The sequence below is a fragment of the Chanos chanos genome, chromosome 9 (genome assembly GCF_902362185.1).
Source record: "Chanos chanos chromosome 9, fChaCha1.1, whole genome shotgun sequence".
In the NCBI taxonomy this organism is placed as follows: Eukaryota; Metazoa; Chordata; class Actinopteri; order Gonorynchiformes; family Chanidae; genus Chanos; species Chanos chanos.
The window spans coordinates 34089484-34111983 of NC_044503.1; the positions used below are offsets into that span (position 1 = coordinate 34089484).

The following is a 22500-nucleotide window of genomic DNA, read 5'->3' on the forward strand; positions in this document are numbered from 1 at the left end:
GCCTGTAAGAGAGAGAGCGACGATAATGGCACGAAGCCTTTTTTTCTCTTTTAAATATTATGACATTCTCACTAGTCACATAACTGTGTGGAGACATCAAATGCCTTTCACTGATGCTCATAGAAACACACACTCCTGCTTATACCTTTAAACACACACACACACACACTCCTGCTTGTACCTTTCAACACACAGACATACACACACTCACACACTCCTACCTTTAAGCACACACACATACACAGACACACACTCCTGCTTGTACCTTTCAACACACAGACACACACACACTCCTACCTTTAAACACACACACACACTCCTACCTTTAAACAGCAGAGCTAGAGTGTTCATCAGTGTGTTTTCACTCAGATCTGACAGAGAGGAGAAGAAGGGCGACTCTGGAAACAGCTTATGGGCTCGCACACACAGACGCACCGCCTGCCTGCAAACACACACACCTCGAGTTATATTTCTGACAAACACACCCAGTGTTTTCCTCCTGACACATAACCAAGAGGCCACAACTGAGAGAGAGAGAGAGAGAGAGAGAGAGAGAGAGAGAGAGAGAGGAAAAAAAAAAAAAGGGGAGAGATACAGTTTCTAAATTTCACACACAGCGTCTCCATTCCATGTTCTTCATCTGGAACAGGGTGTGTAGAACATGGTGCTTGTTAGTGAGATGCTTTCATAAACCTACAGCGTAACCGTGTTGCAGTAACTCCTTGATAATTATTTCATCTCCTTGAATCTGTTTTTGCTGTCGTGTTAATGTGCAGGAGCCATCTGTCAAAATGTCTGTTAATAAAAAAACCCCACTCCACATACTTCTCCGACAGAATTGAGAGAAGGCCTTTAGCCGGAGGTCGACCAAACTGTACCTGTATTTGTTGTCTCTGAGAAACTGGGCGACCTGCACGGCCGTGTCTCTGTCGCCCCTCTCCTCCTCGCTCCCTCTCTCTTCCTCCTCCTCCTCTTCCTCATCCTTCTCTCCCTCACTGCCAGCCTCCAGATGAGATCTGACTGTCTGCAGAACTTCAGGCATCATGGCGTCCCAGAGATCACACGCCGAGATCACTGCAACTGCACACACACAGGCACACACAAGCGCACAGACAAACACACACGTTATTAATACACGAAACACAAACACACCAACATATATGCAGACCAGTGCCACTGCCACACACAGACCATTTAAGAACCCTCAATCTGAGAGTGTCTGTTTATCACATTCTCCAGCTGAGTAACTCCAGTCTGCAGTGTCTGTCAGACTAAAACACATCACCAGTGCTTACATAAGAACATGTAAACACTTAGGGGAAACTGTGATGGAGTTGTACTCGTCTGGGATTGTTCATCTACCAAATATGCTACAGTGGGTGTGTGTGTCATTTGTGTTGTTGCATCACATATTCGCCCTCAGATTACCAAAGAAACAGTTCACTGCTCACTGAATACTACAGAGACCTGAGAATCTCCTCTGCGTCCGTCCACACACACACACGCACACACACACACACACACAGTGTAAGCACCTCTGTCTCAACCAACCGAATTTCTTGAGGAAAGCGTGAGGGGAGGGGCTTAGTGAATGTAGGCGGGCCCTTACAGCAGAGCAGCAAATCTCCACTGCCCTGCCAAGATTACCGGCCAATAGGAGCACAGGAGAGCCCGGACTCCTATTCAGAGAGCTCACATTCGCCTTGGTATCATCACTGGGCAGAAACTTAAAGGGAGTGTGTGTGTGTGAGAGAGAGAGAGAGAGAGTGTGTGTGTGTGTGTGTACCTGGGGCTTTCTCCTTCCTCCTCTCTCTCATCTCTTTGAGTTTGGCCGTCTCCTTCTCAAGCGGTTTCTTCAGGTCGGCACTGCTCAGCTGCACAGAACAGTCACTGTGTCAGGTCTCCCAGTGTGTGTGTGTGTGTGTGTGTATGAACGCACCACAAAACTGTACCAACAGCCCGAGTGTGTGTGTCTACAAATAAGAATATCACAATTGTGTGGGCCTCTGTGTGTGTGTACCTTGCAGCTGTAAGGGTTGTGTGCTATGAAGGCAGCCAGCAGCTGGATGGCGCTCTTACACACGTGGACAGATTTATCACCCAGACGACCAACCGTCAGCTCCATCACCTCAGTGTATCTGCACAACGGCAAAGCCTGAGAGACAGACAGGAAAAATGAGATGAGAGAGAGAAATAACAGAACCAGAGAGGAATATAGCTAGCAATAAAGGTTAGAAATAGATATTTCATAAGTAATATACGACATAGATAAATATATATAACTATTATATGTGAAATTTCCCTTTAACTTTTCCTCTACATTGTCTGTTTTCTTCACACACACACACACACACACACACACAGACCTTGCTGTTGACAATGCGTGCGTAGACCTGCAGGACGCGGGCGCGGACGTGAGAGTGTGTGTCGTGGATGTGTTCCTGTAGCGTGTCAAAGAACCGGTCCCTGTCGGCGCGGGCCGACTCGTCCAGCTTATCGCCCGTCAGGACTCGGACCAGAACCTCCCCCAGCACCTCACACACCGCCACACGCATACTGGGACTCTGACACACACACAGACACAGAGAGAGAGAGAGAGAGAGATCAAATCATTAAATGACATTCGACACTCTGACAGGAAGAGAGGGAGGAGAAATGGGTGTGTGTGTGTGTGTACCTCTCCCTCCAGGTGTGTGAGTAACACACTGATGTTGGGGATCATGGCGTCGGGGACGAGCGAGCTGAGTTCCGAGAGGAAAGAGGAGAAAGCTTTGACCCCTGACCCCTCCCTGCTTAACTCCTCACTGCTCTTCTGACCAATCTCTCTGGAATGACAAACACACACACACGACAGGAGAGGAGAGATCAGCACAGGCGGAAAGAGGCAAAAACATGCAAGTCAATCGGACATGAATACAGTTCACAGTTTGGATATACTCGCTTAAAAGAGACATTTATCTATGTGTCAACTTTTCATCCTAAATGCGGCAAACGCAGTTGCACTCTGGACAGAACGTTTTGGGTTTGGCCTCTAAATATCAGCCCATGCTGAACTCCAGTACGAGAGAGAGAGAGAGAGAGTGAGAGTGAGTGTGTGTGTACCTCATAATCTCTCCCACGATGGCTTTGACTCCGTATTCCATGCTCCACGCGGCCACGGCCTGGGCACACACTGACGCCAGCTGCTCAAAGTGCTGCAGGAGCTGAATCACCTTCACACGCGCTCCTAAAGACACAGGTCAACATAACGTTATTACAACATTACAGTAACCATTCACACGCGCTCCTAAAGACACAGGTCAACATAACGTTACTACAACATTACAGTAACCATTCACACGCGCTCCTAAAGACACAGGTCAACATACCGTTATTACAACATTACAGTAACCATTCACACGCGCTCCTAAAGACACAGGTCAACATAACGTTACTACAACATTACAGTAACCATTCACACGCGCTCCTAAAGACACAGGTCAACATACCGTTATTACAACATTACAGTAACCATTCACACGCGCTCCTAAAGACACAGGTCAACATAACGTTACTACAACATTATAACAATATTATTACAAAGTCACAGGAACCATTCACATGCACTCCTAAACACACAGGTCACATACCACATAACCACAATCACATGTGTCCTAAGACATGGGGTCACACAATGTTATTACAACATTATAACAATGTTACAGTAACCTCAGCCACACTCACACAGGCTCCTAAACACACAGAACACATGACATTATGCCAACGTTATAACACCATCAGACACACACACACGTCAATACTCACGACACATGATGACAATATTATAACAATGGAGCAGTAATCTCATCCGCACTCACACGGGCTCCTAAACCCACAGGACACATAATATTCGACAACATCGTAACAATGTTGAAGTAACTCAGCCATACTCTCACCTAAAGACACACAACGTTAACACAGTGACACCTGTGTGATGGCACCTAAACTAAAAACCACAGCATTAAAAACAACCTTCAGGAAAGCAACTACACAATGGACAACCTTTCACCAACATTATAACAGCCCTGTCCGCCTTTATATGTATTCCTACAGAACAATCATGTCCTTTTATGTCCCAAATGAAGAACCCTGTGGGTCGACCACGCATCTCACTGGTTCTGCCCGTGGAACTCTGTGCCTTTTGTATGACAGTAAATCAGTGTGTGTGTGTGTGTGTGTGTAAACTGACCCAGCATGTGGTTGTATTTCTTCACCATGACTCCCAGTACGTGGATGATGGCGTCTCTGGTCGGTTTACTCTTCACATGGCCGATGGTGGGATTCTCCAGGAGTTTATAACAGCAGCATGTCACGCAGCTACACACAAACAAACAACGGAATAAGAAGACCTGGGAAAATGACTGGTCATCTGAGAAGCAGGTTATTTAGGTGTTTTTCCAGTTGTGACAACTGGAAGTGTGTGAGTGACAAAAGTGTATTTAAGTGTCCATCACTGACCTGACAAACTCCTCCTCCACCAGAGACAGGCTCCAGAGAGATCGAATGTCCAACTGCAGCAGCTGGGTCAGACACTGCAGAACTGTCTCTCGCTCGCTGTCCCACTGAATCAAGCCCTCACTGGAGGATTTGGCTTTCTTACTGCCCTGTAACACACACACACACACACACGCATACGCATACATACACACAGGTGAACAACCTTGTGCTCTCTCTTGATACAAAATGGAAATCAACTCACAGGTAACAACCGGTTCATATCCCTCAGACAAAGATAAACGCAGCCATAAAGTGTAATATTTCAGTAAGAGGTCATTTTGGGTGCCCTCAGATTACCAAAGAAAAATGTCACAGCTGAACGACCTTTAAAAAGAGCTGTGAATCTTTACCGACTGACTTACACTCACGCTCACACACAGACACACACGCACACACACACACTGTAAGCCAGTAACACTCCTCTGGTTCCCATATCTTTAGAGACCAGAGGAAGAATTGTGATTGGCCAGCTGGGTTGAATATGGGTGGGCCCTTACAGCAGAGTAGCAAAACTCCACCACCCTGCCAAGATTACCCACCAGTCAGATGGCAAGAGAACACAGCACCTCAGCCAATCAGCTCTTGTTTGCCTAGGTATCATCATTGGGCAACATAAAGAGACCAAACCGAACCCAGGAAAAGAAAAACACTGACAGCGGGATTGGGTAACTTCTGGGCTGCTCACGTACCTTTGCGGGTGCAGTAACAATACTCTGCCTGTAGGAGTCGCTCTCCAAGATCTCTGTGAGTTTGCAGAGGAGGAAAACGCTCATCTTAACCGCGTTGAGCTGCAGTTTGCGGTCGGCTGCCGACAGTGACCCGGACAGCAGGAGAGACGGGAGGGAGGTGGACAGTCCTCTGACCACTGCAAACAAAAGCGGTGGATTGTGGGAAATGTAGTCAACTCAAACCCGGACAGACTAACCAGTAAATAGTCTGTTTGAATATATCCAACCCACCTTGAACGAGCAGCTCCAGAGTGTCCTCTTTCAAAGCCAAGTCCAATGTGCGACAATGTCTTAAAATGTCAACAAGACAAATTTAGTTATTCTCTATGCACACTTCCAAATCACCTTGCTAATTTAAAAAAAAAAAACATAGTAAAAACTATGTTGTCAGAAGCCAGCTGTGTTTGCGTCCTCTTACGGGGAGGGTTTGTCTGGACACAGAGAAAACTGGCCAAAACAATGTCACATCACAGGCATTCTTGTTTTAACCACAGTAAAAACAAGTTTTATGCCATAAGCCAAGTCAAATCCACAGCCTGTAAATACCTTACACACCTTCTAATATCAACCAGTGGCCATACTTACTGTAAGACACTGTAAGCTGCGTCAAAGTGCTCCAGGATACAGACGGGTCCCTGACTCCTCAGTGCGACCTTGAAACCTAGAGGAGGGATTTGAAGAACACGGGTCTGTCTTTGGCAGCGTTGGAGGAAAACGCGTTTAAATGAGTTTTTTGAAATTCAGACAAAAGAACGCTGGCGTAAACAGTTCAGCCACGGAACCAAACGCTGATTATGTCAGCTCGTAATTACGTGTGTGTGTGTGTGTGTGTGTCTTACTGTTAAGGTGAGACGGTATTTGTTTGGGGGACAACACGTCCTGGACGACGTACTGGTTGACCGCCCCTGTCTTGACCAGGTCGTCCACACACACCGGCACATTAAAGTCCCAAGACATGGCTGAAACGAAAACAAGTAATATTGTTAAATCTCGGCTTCGTCACAAGCACATCGGAAGTGCATTAAAACGCAGAAAGGCGAAAGTGTTCGGTCGTTGGATGCGGAGTAGCGGCATTCACTAAAAATGTGTTTGCTAAACTTATTAAGTCATCAGTTAGCTAATCAAGCCGATAAAGCTACTTTGAGAGTTATTTTCATTCTCCTATTGTTAAATTGCATCAGAATTCAATGATATTCAGTATAATTATTTATCTACTAACAGCGAAGTGTCTTACTGAAATAATAAACGTTGTCAGGTTTAGCATTAGCAAGTCTGTTATGCTAGGATACGAAATCTAAGTTGTAGCAGCAAAACAGGTACAAAACCATAATATTCTCACGAACTTAAGCACAGAAATCGTATGTCGTTCAGCTTACCGTTGCAGGACCGAGTGCTTAAAGAAAGAATAAAACCTGTAAAACTCGGCAGCACGTTAGGATGTTGACGTTAAACTACACCAGACTGAACGGTTTGTGTCCCAGCTTTGAATTCCCCCGCACGCGCGCCAAAGGAAATGCGTCATCACTCCGCCTTCAGCTGAAAGAACGTAGAGACGTTTTAAAAAGATCACCGGTAGATGGTGTTCTTGGTCAAGGCAAATTCACGTTTAATTCATAATGCATCAAAATTTAATATACCTGAGGAAAAACAGAAAGTTATTTACCGATTTAAGATACATTTGGCAGTTGTTTTCAGATACAAAACAAATTAGGGAATATTAAGTTGCAACGTCCCTCCTCATGTAGTCTCAACTACTTGACTAAACCAGAGTGTGGTGGAAAACTGAGTAACTACTTATCCCTAAATGGTTGGAAAACTGGACTATACAAGGAAAATGAGGTTATTAATTTGCCTCAACCTCCTGTGTTTATGATTTTTCACGTACTATAACTATTCTCCAAGTGCGGTCGGTCTCGCTGCTCTCCGGTTGACCTTATTTGTTATTTCTACGAGTATGAAATATACATTGCTATACATATATATGATATACAGCACCTGTATATGACAATAATGTTCAACCTCAAAACAAGCATGACGTGTGTTTCTAATTCGGCTATTTTTAGACGTGGTTTTTATAATTTGGCTATGTTTAGATAAGAATCTCGCCAAATACAAAATGCAAAAGTTTGGGCTTTTTTTAGGGGGGACAATTTAGTTTTCAGACATCACCGATCACAAGTCATTGGCACATACTGGTTACATTTCAGCTAGGCTTGATGGGCAATTAATCGGTTATCGGTTCGTGAAACACCAAAATACTGACTTTGAATACATTTTAAGGGCGATAATCGCCGGGTGATTAAGAGACGGAATTTGCCCCAGTAAAAGGTTGGACCTAATCTTTAAAAAATGCGTTTGAACTCAACGCAGGGCACTTAGGTCCCTAAAGTGAAATGCAGTTCCAAACTTGTTTGTTGATCACGAAGAGAGAGACAGAAAAAACTCAGTGAATGAAACCGGAATCCTTGTCTTTTATATATTAAAGATATGGACTTTATGAAAATGCCCTTATGAACAGAACTTTACTTTTTTTGAACCCAACAAAATAAAGTGCACATAAAAGTCGGACACATACAGGAACATCGAGACGATTTATTCACTCGCAATTCGTTATTGACGGAACAATTAATTTTAAACAGCTCGATCCTGAGGCAAAACAAAAATAAAAATTCACAAACAAAACAAATACAAAACATTATCAGAAAGTCACTGTCAAAATGTTGAGGTGCGTTCTTGCTGGGACTGCTGCAGTACATAGAACTATCCAGCAGATGGCAGTCTATTGGGAGCAAATTTCGCAAATTTCCCACAAACAACGCGCCTTTGCTGGGAAGGACCACAAACCGAATCCTTTTAGTCCCCTTGGTGACTTGGCATACTCTATAACATACTCCATAACGCTGTGACATAGATACAGAGTCAGACTGATCCCAGATCTGTACGTACAGACCTTAAAAATATTATGTGTCCACCTTCTCTCCAGCGTCCATTTTGCGAAGCATCTTCTTCAATTTTTTAAACTTGTTCTTCCCCATTCTGTTGTTTTTCTTCATCGGATTTCTCCTTTTCTTTTTATTCGTCTTCTTCTCGAACCTGCTCCCCTCTTTCTTCTCCGTCTCCGACTCCTTCCCGGCCGCGTTCTCCACCTTCGGCTTCTTGGCCCGTCCCCCGTCTTTCGGGACGTCCCCGTCTACCTTGGCCATTTTGTGTTTTCTGGGGCCGCCCGGTTTGCCGTTGGAGGCCTTCCGCGGCGTTTCGGGCTGGTCGGGTTTGCCCTTTTTGCTCGGGCCGACCGGTTTCTTCCCGCTGAGGGGTTTTTCTGCGCTGCCGTTAGCTTTAGCGTTAGCTTTGCTCTGTGGAGGGGCTTCGTTCGTCTCTTCGGCCGCGGGTTTCGTTTTCTCTTCTCCCTGTGCCGCGGCGCTCTCCGCTTCAGTGGTTTCCGTTTCTTGTTCTGGGAAGAGAGAGAGAGAGAGACGTATGTCAACAACACATGTCAAACTCCAGGCTGTGAGAATGTCGAGGGTTTGATAAGAGGCTGTCTGTCTCGCTGTCTTACCCGTGCCGGCGGGTGCAGTGGGGATTTTGTTGGAGAATTTCTTGAGTTTGGCGACGAAGAAGCCGTCCATGTTGTGAGAGTGAGGGTAGAACCGACGAGTGAGACGGAGGGTGGGATGGAACCGGCGCTCTTTAAACCTGAGAGAGAGAGAGAGAGAGAGAGAGAGAGAAGAGAGAGAGAGAGAGAGAGAGAGAGAGAGAGAGAAAGAGAAAGAGAGAGAGTGAGAGAGAGAGCGAGAGAGACAGAGAGAGGGAGAGGGAGAGAGAGACAGAGAGGGAGAGAGAGAGAGAGGAGAGAGAGGGAGAGAGAAAGAGAGAGAGAGAGAGGAGAGAGAGGGAGAGAGAAAGAGAGAGCGAGAGAGAGAGAGCGAGAGGTATTAGATAAACTAAGAGACTGAATTAAATTAAAAAAAAAAAATAAAGAGAGGGTGTAATATCATCTCAGTACCTGGTAAAACCCTCTTTGCCAAAATCCAATCCTGTGGGCACCAGTTTGACATTCCTTTTTTTCAGAGCGTAATCCACTACCCACTCATTCTCCTCCACCTAAAACACACACACACACACACACACACACACACAGTGAGGTCAATATGAGGGGACAAACATTTTTCGAAACCACTTTAGAAACACATCTGTTCATCTGTACACTTCAAATCCCATCATCACATGCTTCCCTTGAGCATTAGTCAGGTGACAGGTGCATTATGGGATGTGTAGTCCAGTGATGGGGCTCACCGTGATAGAGCAGGTACAGTAGACAATATATCCGCCTGTTTGGGAGTCAGCGTTGACCGAGTCTATGGCAGAAAGGATGAGTTCCTTTTGCAGGTGGGCGGAACGAAGGATGTCAGATTCGTCCTGAAAGAAAGAAAAAAAAAAAAGAAAACGTGAAACAGAGGTATATAATAAACCCATGCGGAGTCAGACTGTAGAATAATGTGTTTTATCGACAGTAAAGTCAGACACTATAGCACTGCGCGTTGTGATTCTCTGAAAAAAAAAAGAAAGGAAGAAAGAAAAAGAGAGTATGATAAGAAAGAAAAAGGAGAAAAAAAAGAAAAGTCATGAGGTACCTTGCCAGTTTTAACTGCAGGATCTTTGGAAATGACTCCTGTTCCTGCACAGGGAGCATCCAGCAGCACTCTGTCAAAACCTCCCATCACCTGTAAACAAAACGAAACACGCAACAGGTAAACAACACGGCAGGTAAACAACACTCTGTCAAAACCTCCCATTACCTGTAAACAAAACGAAACACGCAACAGGTAAACAACACGGCAGGTAAGCAACACTCTTGTCAAAACCTCCCATAATCCCCGTAAACAAAACAAACAACACGGGAGGTAAACAACACAACAGGTAAACAACACGGCAATTGCCGGCGACTTTAAAGCTTAATACCATTTGGGGAACAGGGTTGTGGATGAGGAATGCAGAAAGCAAACAAGTGCTGAGAGAGAAAAAGAGATGGGGGGGGGGGGGGGGGTTAGACAGGGCTGAAGTGAGACAGCTAGAAGGGAAGAGATAAAGAGCCATCTTTCAAGATACATGTTGTTCTTCACACATTATCTACTGGAACAGCATTTGCAGATAACATTGATTTTGACAGAGAGAGAGAGAGAGGGGGAAAAAAAAAAAAAAAAAACAGGTGGGGGGGTGAGATAGAGGGAGGGTGGAGCAGGCGGAAAGAGAGGGAGGGAGAGAGAGACAGAGACAGAGAGAGAGACAGAGGGTAAAGGGTGCGGGGCGAGACCTTGGGAAACTGTCGTCCGTCATAGTTGCTGACGACCGTGTTCGTGACTCCCAGACGGTGAATGTTCCCGACCACGCTCTTCAGTCTGTCTGCGCTGGCGTCGTTGGCCACGATCACGCCCGTGTTCCTCATCAGCTGAGCTATGTATGTGGTTTTCCCTCCGGGTGCAGCGCTCATGTCGAGCACTGACTCCCCCTCCTGGGGAGAGAGCGCCATTACAGGCAGCAGAGAAGACGCTCCCTGTAACATATAGTGTCCTGCCAAATACTCAGGTGTCGCTCCTGAGAGAGAGAGACAGACAGACAAAGAGAGAACATTTAAGATACAGTTAAGATATATATATAACCCAATAATGAAACACTGAAACTGTTCTTAGTAAGTCATTCCAATGGTATGGACTGACAGCAGGACTGACCAATCGGAACGGAGGAGTCGAAGATGACCAAGCCCACTTTAGACCATTTTCCCAGTGGGTCCAGATTCACACCCCTGTTAATGAGAGCCTAAACACAAAAACAGAACACACAAAGAAAGAAAAAACACAATTCAGTGAAAATTCATCCTGACAGTATAATCATGAGCTGGTTTTACAGACAGAGAGCAAGTCTCAGCCAAAGTGTAAAGGACATTCAGAGGACATGTTTAGAGGAGAACGGCAGTTAACAGTGAAATGTAATCCAAAACTGGACTTAAAACTCTGGAAATCACTCATAAGATATGTTGTTGTACGTTAAAAATGATGTTTGATGTTGACGACTTCTTGTCTCCATACCTGTGCCAAGTCCCGCCTCCTTGTTTTAAGCGTATTGGTTCTAATGGTGACGGGCCGCTGGATTTCATTGGCCTCCAGAAAATCAATCAACTGAAATGAAAACAAATATGTCCAATGAGATTCATTCACATCCAATCTTGTTTCATAACGAATTTTACACCAGGTTCAGGATATATACTTCATACAGCATTCACACAAGATCAAAGATTAATTGACACATTTTTGTATTTGTTTTAATTGTGCTGTCAATTCATGTAGGGGCAGTGGGAGTGTGTGGCCATCTGTCCCCTCAGACTTTGACAGACAGTTGCTCTATCCTGTTAGCATAGCCGCACACCCAAAGGGAAAACAGATGGGCGGTACTAAAGCAGGAAGATTCTGTTGCTTGATTTCACCGTGGTTCAATGGGAGTGTTAGGTGAGTTTGTCTCTCTCATACACTCAGACACACACACACACACACACACACAAACACAAACACACCCCTACCTCTGAGAGTGGGAAGAGGTCCATAAGTTTGTCCATGAGGAAGTCATTGTAGCTGTAGTAGGTGCAGAGGTCGGATTTAAGCAGAGAGAGGTATTCCGATCTCTCTTTCCCTTCTTCTCTCTTTTCTTTGAAGTGAGAGAGCACGTCCACGTTGTCCTTGATCCTCTGATGGATGGTCTTCAGATCCAGGGGTAAGTGTCCTGCAGAAAGACAGAGAGAAAGAGAAAAGAAAAAAAAACCCAGACGGATCAGTTGATGATCATCAGACCAACAGACAGACAGACAGATACAGACAGACAGACAAATAGATAGATAGATAGATAGATAGATGTTGACATCCAGTCATGTGTAAATCAGTGTATATAAGAATGAGAAAGACGGAGGAAAAGATTTACACACAATCACTAATTCAAATAAACGCACAGAACTGTACTCACCCTCTTTCTCTCTCTCCTCTGCTCCGGGCAGTTTAAACCTGTCCATCTCATCCATGTTGATCTGAACTGTGTCTTCTTCTTCATCACCACTCTTCTCTCCTTCCTCTTCCTCCTCCTCTGCCTCTTCGTCCTCCTCATCCTCTTCCTCATCTTCATCATCATCCTCATCATCTTCCTCATGCTCTAGCTCCATTGCTTCCTGTCGTTTTTTCTGTTTTTTGGCAGCCCGTTCGATGGGCAGAAGCTGAAAACACAAACCATTCAGGTTCACGGAAACGTTCATCGGTCAGGACACTTACGTTCATTATTACAAACAACCAGGAAAAACATTTCGGTTCAAAACCATTCATTTTCGGTGAGCTTTCTGCAAAATTGACCGTTTCGCGTGTTCTGGAATCGCTAAATCAGCTCTTTGTGATGAAGAGAGTTTGAGTTACATCACTACATGACTGAGACAGAAGACCATATATTATCCACAATGAGCTCAGAGTATCCCAGAAAACTGAGAAACTCTCAACTATACAGTAAACTCCTCTAAACTATACTGAAATATGCATAACAGCCAAATCACCAAACTTATGAAATATCCAGCAAAACAAACCTCTTCATCATCGTCACTGCCTCCTTCCTCTTCCTCACCGTCATCTGCCACACCGTAGTCATCTACCATATCTTCATCGTCATCATCATCATCATCTGCCTCTTTCTCCATCTCCTCTCCATCTCCCTCAATTCCCTGTCCCTGTTCTTCCACTTCATAGTCTTCCTCTTCCTCCCATTGGCTGTCGCTGTCCTCATCGCCCTCTGATTGGTCGACCTTACGCTTCCGCTGAGCGGGTTTCAACCACTCACTGTTCTCATCAGAGAATCCTTGAAACAGCAAAAAGTGAGGCAATTAAAAAAAAAAAAAAAACACATGAACAGAAATTCAAAAAAATGCTTCTGAACTTCTCTCAGAGGATTCTGTTATGTCAATTCTTTTGATAGACAATTGAAAAGGTTTTAAATTTGTCTCCAGTTTTTACCTTTCTTGGGCTGTTCTTTCTTGGGGGCAGCTTTGGCTTCTTGGCCAGTGACTGCTCTCTTCGCAGCACTGAAGAAAAAGAGAAAAATCACCATGGATACAACAACCTACTGCCTAGCGACAGCTGAACTGCCACCTTTGCACAAGCGCAACATTCAGACAAACTGTGTGGAACAGGAATGTGTCGAGTTTTTACCGTTTCCTTGCTCTGCTGGACAGTTTCTTAGGCCCCTCATCTGGAAGAGAGACATTAAGACATCCAATCAGTCTCAAGAGAAATATCAGTATGTCCAATCAGTCTTAAGAGAGACATTAAGGCAGCCAGTCAGTCTTAAGAGAGACATTAAGGCAGCCAATCAGTCTTAAGAGAGACATCAGCACATCCAATCAGCCTTTAGATGCCAAAAAAAAACCCCTTCACAATATATATGTAATTAAAAGAGGCATAGAGGAGATACACGGTGCAAAGTCTTTTATCTGTTTTAAATCTTTTTGTTTAACCAGAGCAGGGCTACAGAGTGCACTAGCTCTTTTTTCAAGGCCGCTGGCTGGGGTAAGGAGGAGGAATCAGGGCACCATGTTACCCCAATGCAAGCTGGGTTTAGGTGACCTGTGAAGGAGCACATTAGCAGCCAACAAGAGGAGGCGCTGAGATTCCAGAATCAGGACCTGTCAGCATCCCTGCCCAGGATTCAAACCAGCAAGCCTCTGGTTCCTGGTATGGAGATCTAACCTTTTGAACACTTTAAGAGTTGAGTGTGAGATGCTCTTTACCTTCTGGTAGGAACTTGGCCAGTTCTGTCTCCGCCCCTTTTTGTTTCCTCGCCTTCCGTCCAGGTCCTCGCTTCACCTTATTGGTGGGATCCAACTTTCTGCCCATGACTGACACCTACGCAGGTATTCTAGAACAAGAGTGGACAAATAACAGGGGACAAGAAAAATCATACACCATCATCATAACTTTCTTCAGGAAAAAAAAAACCAAAACACAGAATGTTGTGCACCAGCGGTCACATTTTTTTTTTTTTTAATGCAAAACTTTATTTTCACAAAAGCCTAAAGAACAGAGCTCAGTTAAAAAGCCTAGGTCAACATGTTAAAAGTGCTTGGTAGTTCATCTCTGCGGCATGCAGATCTGGGATGAAAAAGTAAGTGTATACCACATTTTTAAACACTTGTTAGCCCTGACGTACTAATATTTTAATAATAATTAAAAAAAACCTAGAAAAAAATGAATTGACTGCTAGACTGCCAAAGAACAGTCCATTCAAACCAGACTATTCCTTTAACGAGTTATCAGCTACGACGAGTATCTTATTGCTTGTTTCCTTCACTTTCAAAGACTGTCTACATATAAACCACGCCGTTCAGTCACAAGTTGTGTGTCACAACACAATACGCTGTCTTTATCTGCCTCTTTAAAAACTAGTATTTGGCATTTGGAGTATGGGCAGTCGAGAACACGTTTCACCTCATGCCATGTCGTGAACGGAGAATTAACATCCATAACATTACGCAAACGTTGAAGAAATTTGTTTGTCAATCGGTCAGAATACTTTTCAGGTGAAGGAGCAAAAGAAATTGAATTTCTATTAAGTTTATTATGTGCCTGTAACTTAGCTAATTAGCCAATTAGCTGGGAGACTGCGACCGGGTTGGATTTTAACAACCCCCGACTGTCCAGAATTCCATTCTTTGAAGGTTCACAAATACTTACCGTATCCTGGTATGGACAATCGTGTTGGTATAACCACCAGAACTTCTGTTTAAATCTTTTAAATGTCTGCCCGTGGTCGGTCGGTAATTATCCAAAAGCAACTACATGTAACACATGCACATGCGACTTTTTTCGCACACGTTGGATTGCAGGAGGAAGCAGACAGAAGTATTTCCGTCGCACACTGACTACGACACATATGACGCATGACTCGCGTCTTGTAAAATCTTCAAATTCGGACGCATGATTTCATCTAACTTTCATCCCGCCCAAGAATATGATCTAAACTTGTTCTTTCGTCAAATACGGGACACGAGCGATGGAAGACGAGTGGGAAGAAGAAGAACAGCTAGTTGTGGTCGAACTATCGGGAATAATCAACCCGGAGTTTCTCACCAACAGTAAAGAAACGTGCAAAATCGTGGGTATAGACACCAACCAGCCAATACTTCAAGTGGGTCCCGCCGTGTTCGCGGGCGAATATGAAGATGCTTTAGGCACCTGTGTGATATTTGAGGAGACAGCGAAAGACAAAAAAGATGCAGACGCCTGTCCATCTCTCAAATATAAATGTCACACATCCAAGAAACTGATGATGCAACGGACTTTTCTCAGCGAACGGAAAGAAGGCGAACCCAGCACGGGAGGTATTGAGATACTGGCACTGAATGAACAAGAGGGGTACGGGAGGTCCCGTGTAGTTTGCAAATACACCGATGATAAAAAGAAAGAAAAGGACTTCGACCCGAAAGACAGCGAGTGTCTGGTGGGTAGCGATGAATCAGATGGGGACGCATCTGCGATGTAATGAAGATCCTGGATTGATTTTTCTTGCTAACAGCACAAGAGATGTTACAGGAACAACGGGACACTCTAACCCTCTGGAACTGCAGACAACAGAAATGGAATCGAGGGAGTGTGATACAGACCATCGATCTGGCCTCTATTTGACTCCATAAAACGCTGTTTATAGCGGCATTGACTTTGTTCTTGATAGACCTGTCATTGAAGTAGCCTCGCGTTAAACATTTGTGTTTTGTTTATTCTCTTTACTTGTTTAATTTCTAATTGAAACTTGAACTTGATAAATGTAAATATTTCAAATGAATGAAGCGTCAGTTACGTTCTTCATTGCACTTTGGTCACTGAAACTTCTGAGCGTGTTGTCTCGTGCAAGAACGTATGGATTCTATATCGGCCGTTGATTGCAAACCTCAAGTCCTTGTTTATTTGTAAATTACGAGTACCACTTCCTCAGTGATTAATATTCAGGTTTAATTTTCAACATTTCTACAATGTTTTGTTACCATGACAGAACGTAAGAAGGAGAACAGTAAGAAATGTGTAAATCGCACGGTGAAAAAACGAGTAAATTTGGGGCCGTATGGTGCGGAGGTAAACGGACAAGAAAAGACAGGACGACCGGTAAAGCCGCGGGGTGGTCTTGGTCTTGGAAAAGCAGGTGCAAGAAGATTAGGCCAAATGCTGAAGAGAGCCATCCAAGACAATCAAAAAGTCCACGGCACTGACCCTGAACGAATGCCAAGTCAGTCGTTTTACAGTTTTCTAAACTGAACTAGGACCATATCCGTTTAGTTCAGTATTTTGTTACATAGCTAGCTTCTTAGCCGTGCCCTTTTGACATCTGATTAAAGTAGCAATCTTGTACCTCACTTAAGTTCATTTAATTATACTCTCTCGAGTGGTTTTACGTTAGTTGAATAACCTGAGTTATTTAAAGATTTGAGTATCCAGATAGCTGCTCCAATATTTTCCCATTAAATCAGATTGTTTATGACACTGTTGTTGATAGTTCATAGATTAATTGCTAATAGCTGTATCATAGCCAGGCCAGGTGCTTCACAGCGGTCTGACACGACATTGACTATACAGCTAACCAACAGTTGGAACTGCGGCCCTAACCTCAGCTGTTATACCAGAAATTTCAGGCATCGGGACTGAAATCACAATGATACAATGGGCTTTATGGCATCTCTCATGTGTAACCCTGTGTTTGTAAGAGAAAAATTAAGTTCACACGAGAAGTCGGCATCTCAAGTCGACGCTGCAAGAGAGTATTTCTGACCGGTTGTTGACGTTTCACACTGCAATTTTTAAAGTGTCCATTTAAAAGGGTCCACTGCCCCACTTATTCATTCTAAATATTAATAAATTAAATTGACAAAGCGATCATTTGACGGGTTGGATGCAGAATAGAGAGGTGTGGTAGAATTTAAGGTGCGTTCTTAATCAAGTACTTTTCCCTTTCACATTAAGACACGCCTATTCGCCTTCTGAAACACACTGCTAAATCAGCCAAGCAGTGTGGGCCTACGGGAACGTCTCCCGGACCACGAGTGTCCCAGCTGATTCTGAACGTGGTCTCGCAGTGTAAGCGCCGGGGCGGTATCTCAATGGATGAACTAAAACGTGCCCTGGCTGATGGTGGTTACGACGTGACGAAGAACAACAGCCGTGTGAATCAGACAGTGAGGGGTCTAGTGCGAAGAGAGACGTTAGTACAGACTGCTGGCTGCGGCGCCTCCGGTTCATTTAGAATCAATATAAAGGTAACAGCAGTAACCCCCCACCACACACACACACACGTGTCAACTCTCTCTCTCTCTCACACACACACGCACACACACGTGTCAACTCTCTCTCTCTCACACACACACACATCTCAACTCACTACACATAACGTTTTATTTTTACTGCACATTTTCAGGCTTCCGCACTGATTGTCAAACAAGTTTACTGCAAAAGATGTACAGTATCAACAGTTTATAATGCTCAAACGAGGAGAGGGGTTCTGGGCAAATTTTTCTCGTGTCCGTTGTGCCAGATATTTGGCAGTACAAACATCATAAACATTTCTAACGTTTCATCGTTTGTGTGAACTCTGCTGTTATTAATGTTTATTACATCTGTCCTTTCGTTTCCACATATTTTTATGATGAAGAAACAGACGGATGAGAAAAGAGGGAGACAGAGGTTAGGCAGAAACAGAAATGTAAAGAAGAAAGAGGAGGAAAGAGCAAACCCAAAACAGACAGGGAAAGTAACCGCCACAGAAAGGAGAACTCGAAAACCTACAGCTAGAACAGCTAAAGCCGTTAAAGCTAAAGCCCCCAAAGCCCCTAAACCGCCGTTAAAAGTAAAGATCGCCGAACCACCGGGAAAGGGAACTGACTTAGAGGCCAGAAGCCAAACTCCGTTGAATGAGAACGGTAAAACCAAAGCAAGGGTCAAACCCAGGCGGAGAAGCCCAGCGCCCGCGGGGTCAAAAGCGCGGCCCAAACGGAAAAGAACCAGAGCGACCAAGAAGCCTGCTTCCAGGAGGACGTGAACTTTAGTGGACGCCGTGACGAGATGCGGGTCGACAGACGACGGTTGTTTGAGACTACCCTGCTACTTCACTGATGAAGCTATAGGCGGCTGATAAAGGGTTAAAAGGCCATTTGACACCAAGTAATACACATGTTATGAGTGTATTTTTACAATATCTCACCCTCCCGTTTTGTATTTCTGTTAGAGTGGTTGTCATAGTGATGTCTGATTAAATTTTTAAAAAGACGTTCAGTATTTGGTATCTGGATGTACATCTGTTTATATATACTGAATTTTGTCAATGCTATATTTTCTGTGAGAAGATTTATTTAAGTATTCAGTATTAGAAATGATCAAATATCAGTTTATTTGCACCCATATGACAATTTTTTTATGTGTTATAACAGAAAAATAGTTACAAAGCCATTTTTAAAGAGGGAGAAACAAAATAAATTCAGTGGAGTATCCAGTTCCACCTTCACAAGAGTGAGATGTTGGAAAATAACATAGCCTAAATTTGGCTGAAGTCAATTACACATTACACAGAGGGGAAAAAAAATCTCCCTAAAGTTCTGTGTGTGACATCCTGCAACACCGAGATGTCTCCATCTCCAACCTGGTCCCATTCTAGACTACAGAACAGCATCTGTGACCACTGCTCTTAGAATGGGTGAAGGCAAACTGTCAGGCTGCCCTGTTTACATTGTTCACACCAACTGTTCATTTTATGTGGACCGCTTCACACGTGGGTTAAGTCTGCAGACAAAAGAAGCCACTTCAGAACACTGAAGCAGAACCTGGGTGTGAAGGAGAGTCCATTAGAGTGTTTCGTTGTAATTCTTCTCCACGTAAAAAGAAAAAAAAAAACAAAAACAAGAAAAAAAAAACGGATGTGATGGAATATTCCGTTCTTCATCACAATACACCCCAGACTTCCTCGAAAGCCGAACATATTTTGGCACACGTCAGTGCAGCAGACAGCGGATAGTTACTGACAGACACTGTTTTCTCTGTGTAGTCTACGTCCACCTGTGAGGGAGACAAGACCAGAACACAAGGGGTCAGTTTTGGCAGGAGTTTTTACGATACAACAAGAAATATGGCAGTTTCACATCTTCTCCACTTTCAAGGCAGAATCTCTCCAGTTAACCTTGCAATATGTTACCACAAGCATTCACCCCAAAAAAAAACTGACGTCCTCTACTCACAGTTCAAAGTTCTAAATCTAATGACTTCATAGTTGTTTCCATAGCAACATGCTTTCCTCACCATCAATAGAGCCCCAAAAGCCACAAATGCTACATCACGCACACAGACCAAATACATAGGTTCATAACTCATTGACTGATGACCAGTGGATCTAAACTGGAGGTATATCTACTTGACATAACACCACAATGACATTTTATCTCAAAACCAGACTGATGCTTCAGAGTGGTGCTTTGGCTTCGGTTACAGAATTCATCACAGTCCACTCCTCAAATATCCCGGTTCTCAAAGCCAATGTGACGCTATTTAATTTACTTACAACAGCTACTTAGCCAGTTATTGTTTGTTTGGGGGTTTTCTTGCTTGTTTGTTTATTTTTTAGATGAACACTGTTCTAAATTTGAGTAAAATTATTATAAAAACAAACTCACCGAACCGTGTGCAAATGCTCCGATGACCACGGCGGCAGGTCCGTCTTTAGGAACGACAGTTCGGGGACAGACTGCGTCGCCCGCGGAAAATGATGTGCTGATCCGAGGGCAGCCGGGCGGCAGGTGGTCCGACACCGGGTTTTTAATTAGTCTCAGCAAACGCTGGGGTCCGTCAGCGGCTCTAACGCTCATCTTGTGCAAGAGCTGAACTAAGAGAGGTGACAAGAACAATTTGCTAATATGCAATTCACACCTTGCTTAACACGAACTTTTTGCTGGGAAAGTCCTCAAAGTATTGGTTTGAGAATGTTAATTACCCATAAGGCCGCAGAAGCGAGGGAAGGTCCGTGGAATACGGGTCTGAGGGTTGATTTCTATAAGAACATTTTTCTCCGTGTGGATATACACTTGCAGAAGCCCGGCTCTGTTCAATGGACTGTCCATTAACATCAGCAAACACTAAAAAAAAAAAAAAGCAAAAAATAATGAGGAGAACTGTTCAAGCAGGCTCTGAAACATTGTTGTTTAAAGAGGTATTACTGCTTAAAGCGACTGGTACAACAGGACTGCGGAGAGACTAGCTCGTGAAGAGTTTTACCTGGTGTGTGATATCAGGACGAACTTTGCCCGGGTCTCTTCCATTCTTTACAATCAAATTTTTGTGTTGATCACAGTTGAGCAACTCAAACGTTTTACCAACCTATGTGAAAAGGAACAAAACAGCTCTCAAGGAATATGTCCAGGCTATTAATATGAGTCGGTCTCCGATCACTCCGGAGTTAATAACATAAGAGATGTAACGACATCAACCATTTGTAGTATTAAGGAATGCACTGAGACAATACGATAATAAACGTCAAAAAGTTTTTGTCCCCTGCATATATTCCATCAAGATATTAAACCACGTAATCAAATCTAAAGTTACTTCTGCCTGACAGTTCCAAAACAGAAGCCGGCTGCCTTGACACCGCGGAGTTTTTCTGCCTCGGCCCTCGGAAGTTTGGAAACTCTTGTCTCACCTTCACTGTCTCTAGCGTTGCTCCTTCCAAGACAACAACGAGCCGCTTCTCCGTCATGCGATCGTGAAGAGTCCGTTGCTGTTTTGCTGGTTTAGGTTCATATTCGTCTAAATGTTCAAGACCACGCTTATCTCCTGCATGTGCTGCCATTTTTTCCCTAAGTGTCGCTGAAATTGTACGTCATTCAAACGTATGGCACGAGACCCCGCCCACCGTCCAATTGATTTCAGTGGTTAAGTTGATTGGTCTACTTAAATTTAGTGTTTTAAAACATATAAAGATATATATCTACGTTCGTTGACATGGGAATTGATCGTATAATTTCCCCCGTCTGTTTATCCAACCACACACAATTATTAGTTCTTTTTTTAGTATTGTTATTTGAATTGATGTTCCTGGTAGTTTTGCTCTCCTCAGTGGGGAGCGGTTTCGTGAAAAGTTAAGTAACAGGTCGTTAGATTTCGCCGTCAGATTTAGTAGATACACAGTAATGACAACAACAGTACTTAAAAAAATGTGTTTTTATTTGACACTAACATCAAACATTCAATAAAGCAGAGTACAGGTAGTTAGCGTTCGTTGTCAGCACTTGTGCGGTTTATATCCTTGTTTTGATAAGCAGGTTAACGATTTAGGACAGACGTGGGAACTCGCGCACACGACCGTCGCCAGGAAAGAAGGTTCAACAGGCATGAAGATATTGTTCGGATCAGAGTCACAGCTGCTCACCTATGACGAAAGATTTACACAGTGTTACGTGTGTGTGAGTGTGTGTGTGTGTGTGCGTGCGTGTGTGTGTGTGTTTGTGTGCGTGATGTTACCGGTACCTGAGTGAAGGAGGAGAGGAACAGTCGAGTATAAGACAGCCCAGACAGAGATGTATCTCTTGGCCTCCTCAGTAAGCTAGTACTATACGCCTTGTGTGGGGAAAGAGAGAGAGAGAGATAGGGTTTAGGAGGAGTGAGAACACAAGACAAGACAATGAACATGTTATCTAACTGGGTTTTAATAAACGTGGTAATTTTATCGTTAAATGGAGTAGTGATAGCACTCTCTTAAATGACGGACCTCTTGAACCCCCACTCCACGCAACAATTAGCACAGTCTGTGTTAAGAGTCCTTTGACGTGGTTCACAATCTTAAATCATTTTGTGACCGGAGCGGTTTTTCTTTTCTTCTCACATTACGTCAGCCTTTAAATTCTGTTCCAGATGGGTAAGGAAGGCGGGCCAAGTTAACCTGGTTAGGGATTGCTCACCTGCAGCGCCACCTGCAGGGCGGAGTGCTGCAGCCAAAGCTCCTGCTTCTCAGACGGAGAGATGTAGAACTCTTCCTCCCGACCTGGGCCTTTGGTCATCCTCAGAAACTCCGACCACACGCACGAACCCTCCTCCCCCGAGATGTTCTCCTGCACGTGGACTGAGCGATGGAAGAAGTGTGATGAATGAGTGAGACACACGCATGCACATACACACTCGGAGGCACACGCACACAGGTA

The 22500-nt window shown here is 44.1% G+C and overlaps 6 protein-coding genes and 3 non-coding genes across 9 annotated transcripts in view; 2 read left to right on the forward strand and 7 right to left on the reverse strand.

The window, feature by feature from the left end:
• The window catches only part of ncapd2 (non-SMC condensin I complex, subunit D2), a 20039-nt gene extending 13815 nt beyond the window's left edge, over nt 1-6224 (reverse strand). The window contains exons 1-14 of the mRNA XM_030783825.1: nt 6104-6224; nt 5850-5925; nt 5496-5554; nt 5226-5401; nt 4498-4643; nt 4229-4356; nt 3103-3226; nt 2678-2825; nt 2367-2564; nt 2021-2155; nt 1787-1874; nt 879-1080; nt 324-442; nt 1-2 (exon numbers count right to left, since the gene is read on the reverse strand). The exon at nt 1-2 is cut by the window's left edge and continues 223 nt beyond it. Coding sequence (XP_030639685.1) covers nt 1-2; nt 324-442; nt 879-1080; nt 1787-1874; nt 2021-2155; nt 2367-2564; nt 2678-2825; nt 3103-3226; nt 4229-4356; nt 4498-4643; nt 5226-5401; nt 5496-5554; nt 5850-5925; nt 6104-6221 — 1719 coding nt within the window. The 5' untranslated portion in view covers nt 6222-6224. The remainder of the gene's footprint in view (nt 3-323; nt 443-878; nt 1081-1786; nt 1875-2020; nt 2156-2366; nt 2565-2677; nt 2826-3102; nt 3227-4228; nt 4357-4497; nt 4644-5225; nt 5402-5495; nt 5555-5849; nt 5926-6103) is intronic.
• On the reverse strand, nt 1415-1721 carry LOC115821927 (small nucleolar RNA U85). The gene has a single exon (XR_004025615.1). It is a non-coding gene; the product is annotated as a small nucleolar RNA U85 (small nucleolar RNA).
• On the reverse strand, nt 4820-5145 carry LOC115821926 (small nucleolar RNA U85). The gene has a single exon (XR_004025614.1). It is a non-coding gene; the product is annotated as a small nucleolar RNA U85 (small nucleolar RNA).
• A 1711-nt stretch (nt 6225-7935) lies between the features above and the next one.
• Nucleotides 7936-15132, reverse strand: nop2 (NOP2 nucleolar protein homolog (yeast)). The gene is made up of 15 exons (XM_030783827.1): nt 15014-15132; nt 14071-14198; nt 13493-13532; nt 13298-13365; nt 12874-13142; nt 12273-12516; nt 11836-12035; nt 11348-11437; nt 10991-11078; nt 10576-10856; nt 9896-9985; nt 9558-9680; nt 9268-9365; nt 8821-8957; nt 7936-8715 (listed from the first exon to the last, which is right to left on the reverse strand). Exons 2-15 carry the CDS (start codon nt 14174-14176, stop codon nt 8225-8227), a joined length of 2325 nt encoding a protein of 774 aa, XP_030639687.1. The 5' UTR covers nt 14177-14198; nt 15014-15132; the 3' UTR covers nt 7936-8224.
• Nucleotides 11579-11722, reverse strand: LOC115821919 (small nucleolar RNA SNORA29). Its single transcript, XR_004025607.1, has one exon. It is a non-coding gene; the product is annotated as a small nucleolar RNA SNORA29 (small nucleolar RNA).
• A 200-nt stretch (nt 15133-15332) lies between the features above and the next one.
• gtf3c6 (general transcription factor IIIC, polypeptide 6, alpha) lies at nt 15333-16000 on the forward strand. Its single transcript, XM_030783832.1, has one exon. It carries the CDS (start codon nt 15333-15335, stop codon nt 15819-15821), a length of 489 nt encoding a protein of 162 aa, XP_030639692.1. The 3' UTR covers nt 15822-16000.
• Nucleotides 16001-16321: 321 nt separating this feature from the next.
• Nucleotides 16322-18436, forward strand: LOC115821668 (histone H1.01-like). The gene is made up of 3 exons (XM_030785475.1): nt 16322-16559; nt 17291-17583; nt 18272-18436. Exons 1-3 carry the CDS (start codon nt 16322-16324, stop codon nt 18434-18436), a joined length of 696 nt encoding a protein of 231 aa, XP_030641335.1.
• A 609-nt stretch (nt 18437-19045) lies between these two features.
• Nucleotides 19046-21152, reverse strand: emg1 (EMG1 N1-specific pseudouridine methyltransferase). The gene is made up of 5 exons (XM_030783831.1): nt 21003-21152; nt 20582-20683; nt 20301-20442; nt 19984-20192; nt 19046-19372 (listed from the first exon to the last, which is right to left on the reverse strand). The coding sequence occupies exons 1-5, from the start codon at nt 21150-21152 to the stop codon at nt 19259-19261; spliced, it is 717 nt and encodes a 238-aa protein (XP_030639691.1). The 3' UTR covers nt 19046-19258.
• Nucleotides 21153-21584: 432 nt separating this feature from the next.
• Nucleotides 21585-22500, reverse strand: part of kel (Kell metallo-endopeptidase (Kell blood group)) — an 8397-nt gene continuing 7481 nt past the window's right edge. The window contains exons 16-18 of the mRNA XM_030785476.1: nt 22261-22421; nt 21830-21919; nt 21585-21731 (exon numbers count right to left, since the gene is read on the reverse strand). Of these exons, the coding sequence (XP_030641336.1) occupies nt 21585-21731; nt 21830-21919; nt 22261-22421 (398 nt within the window). The remainder of the gene's footprint in view (nt 21732-21829; nt 21920-22260; nt 22422-22500) is intronic.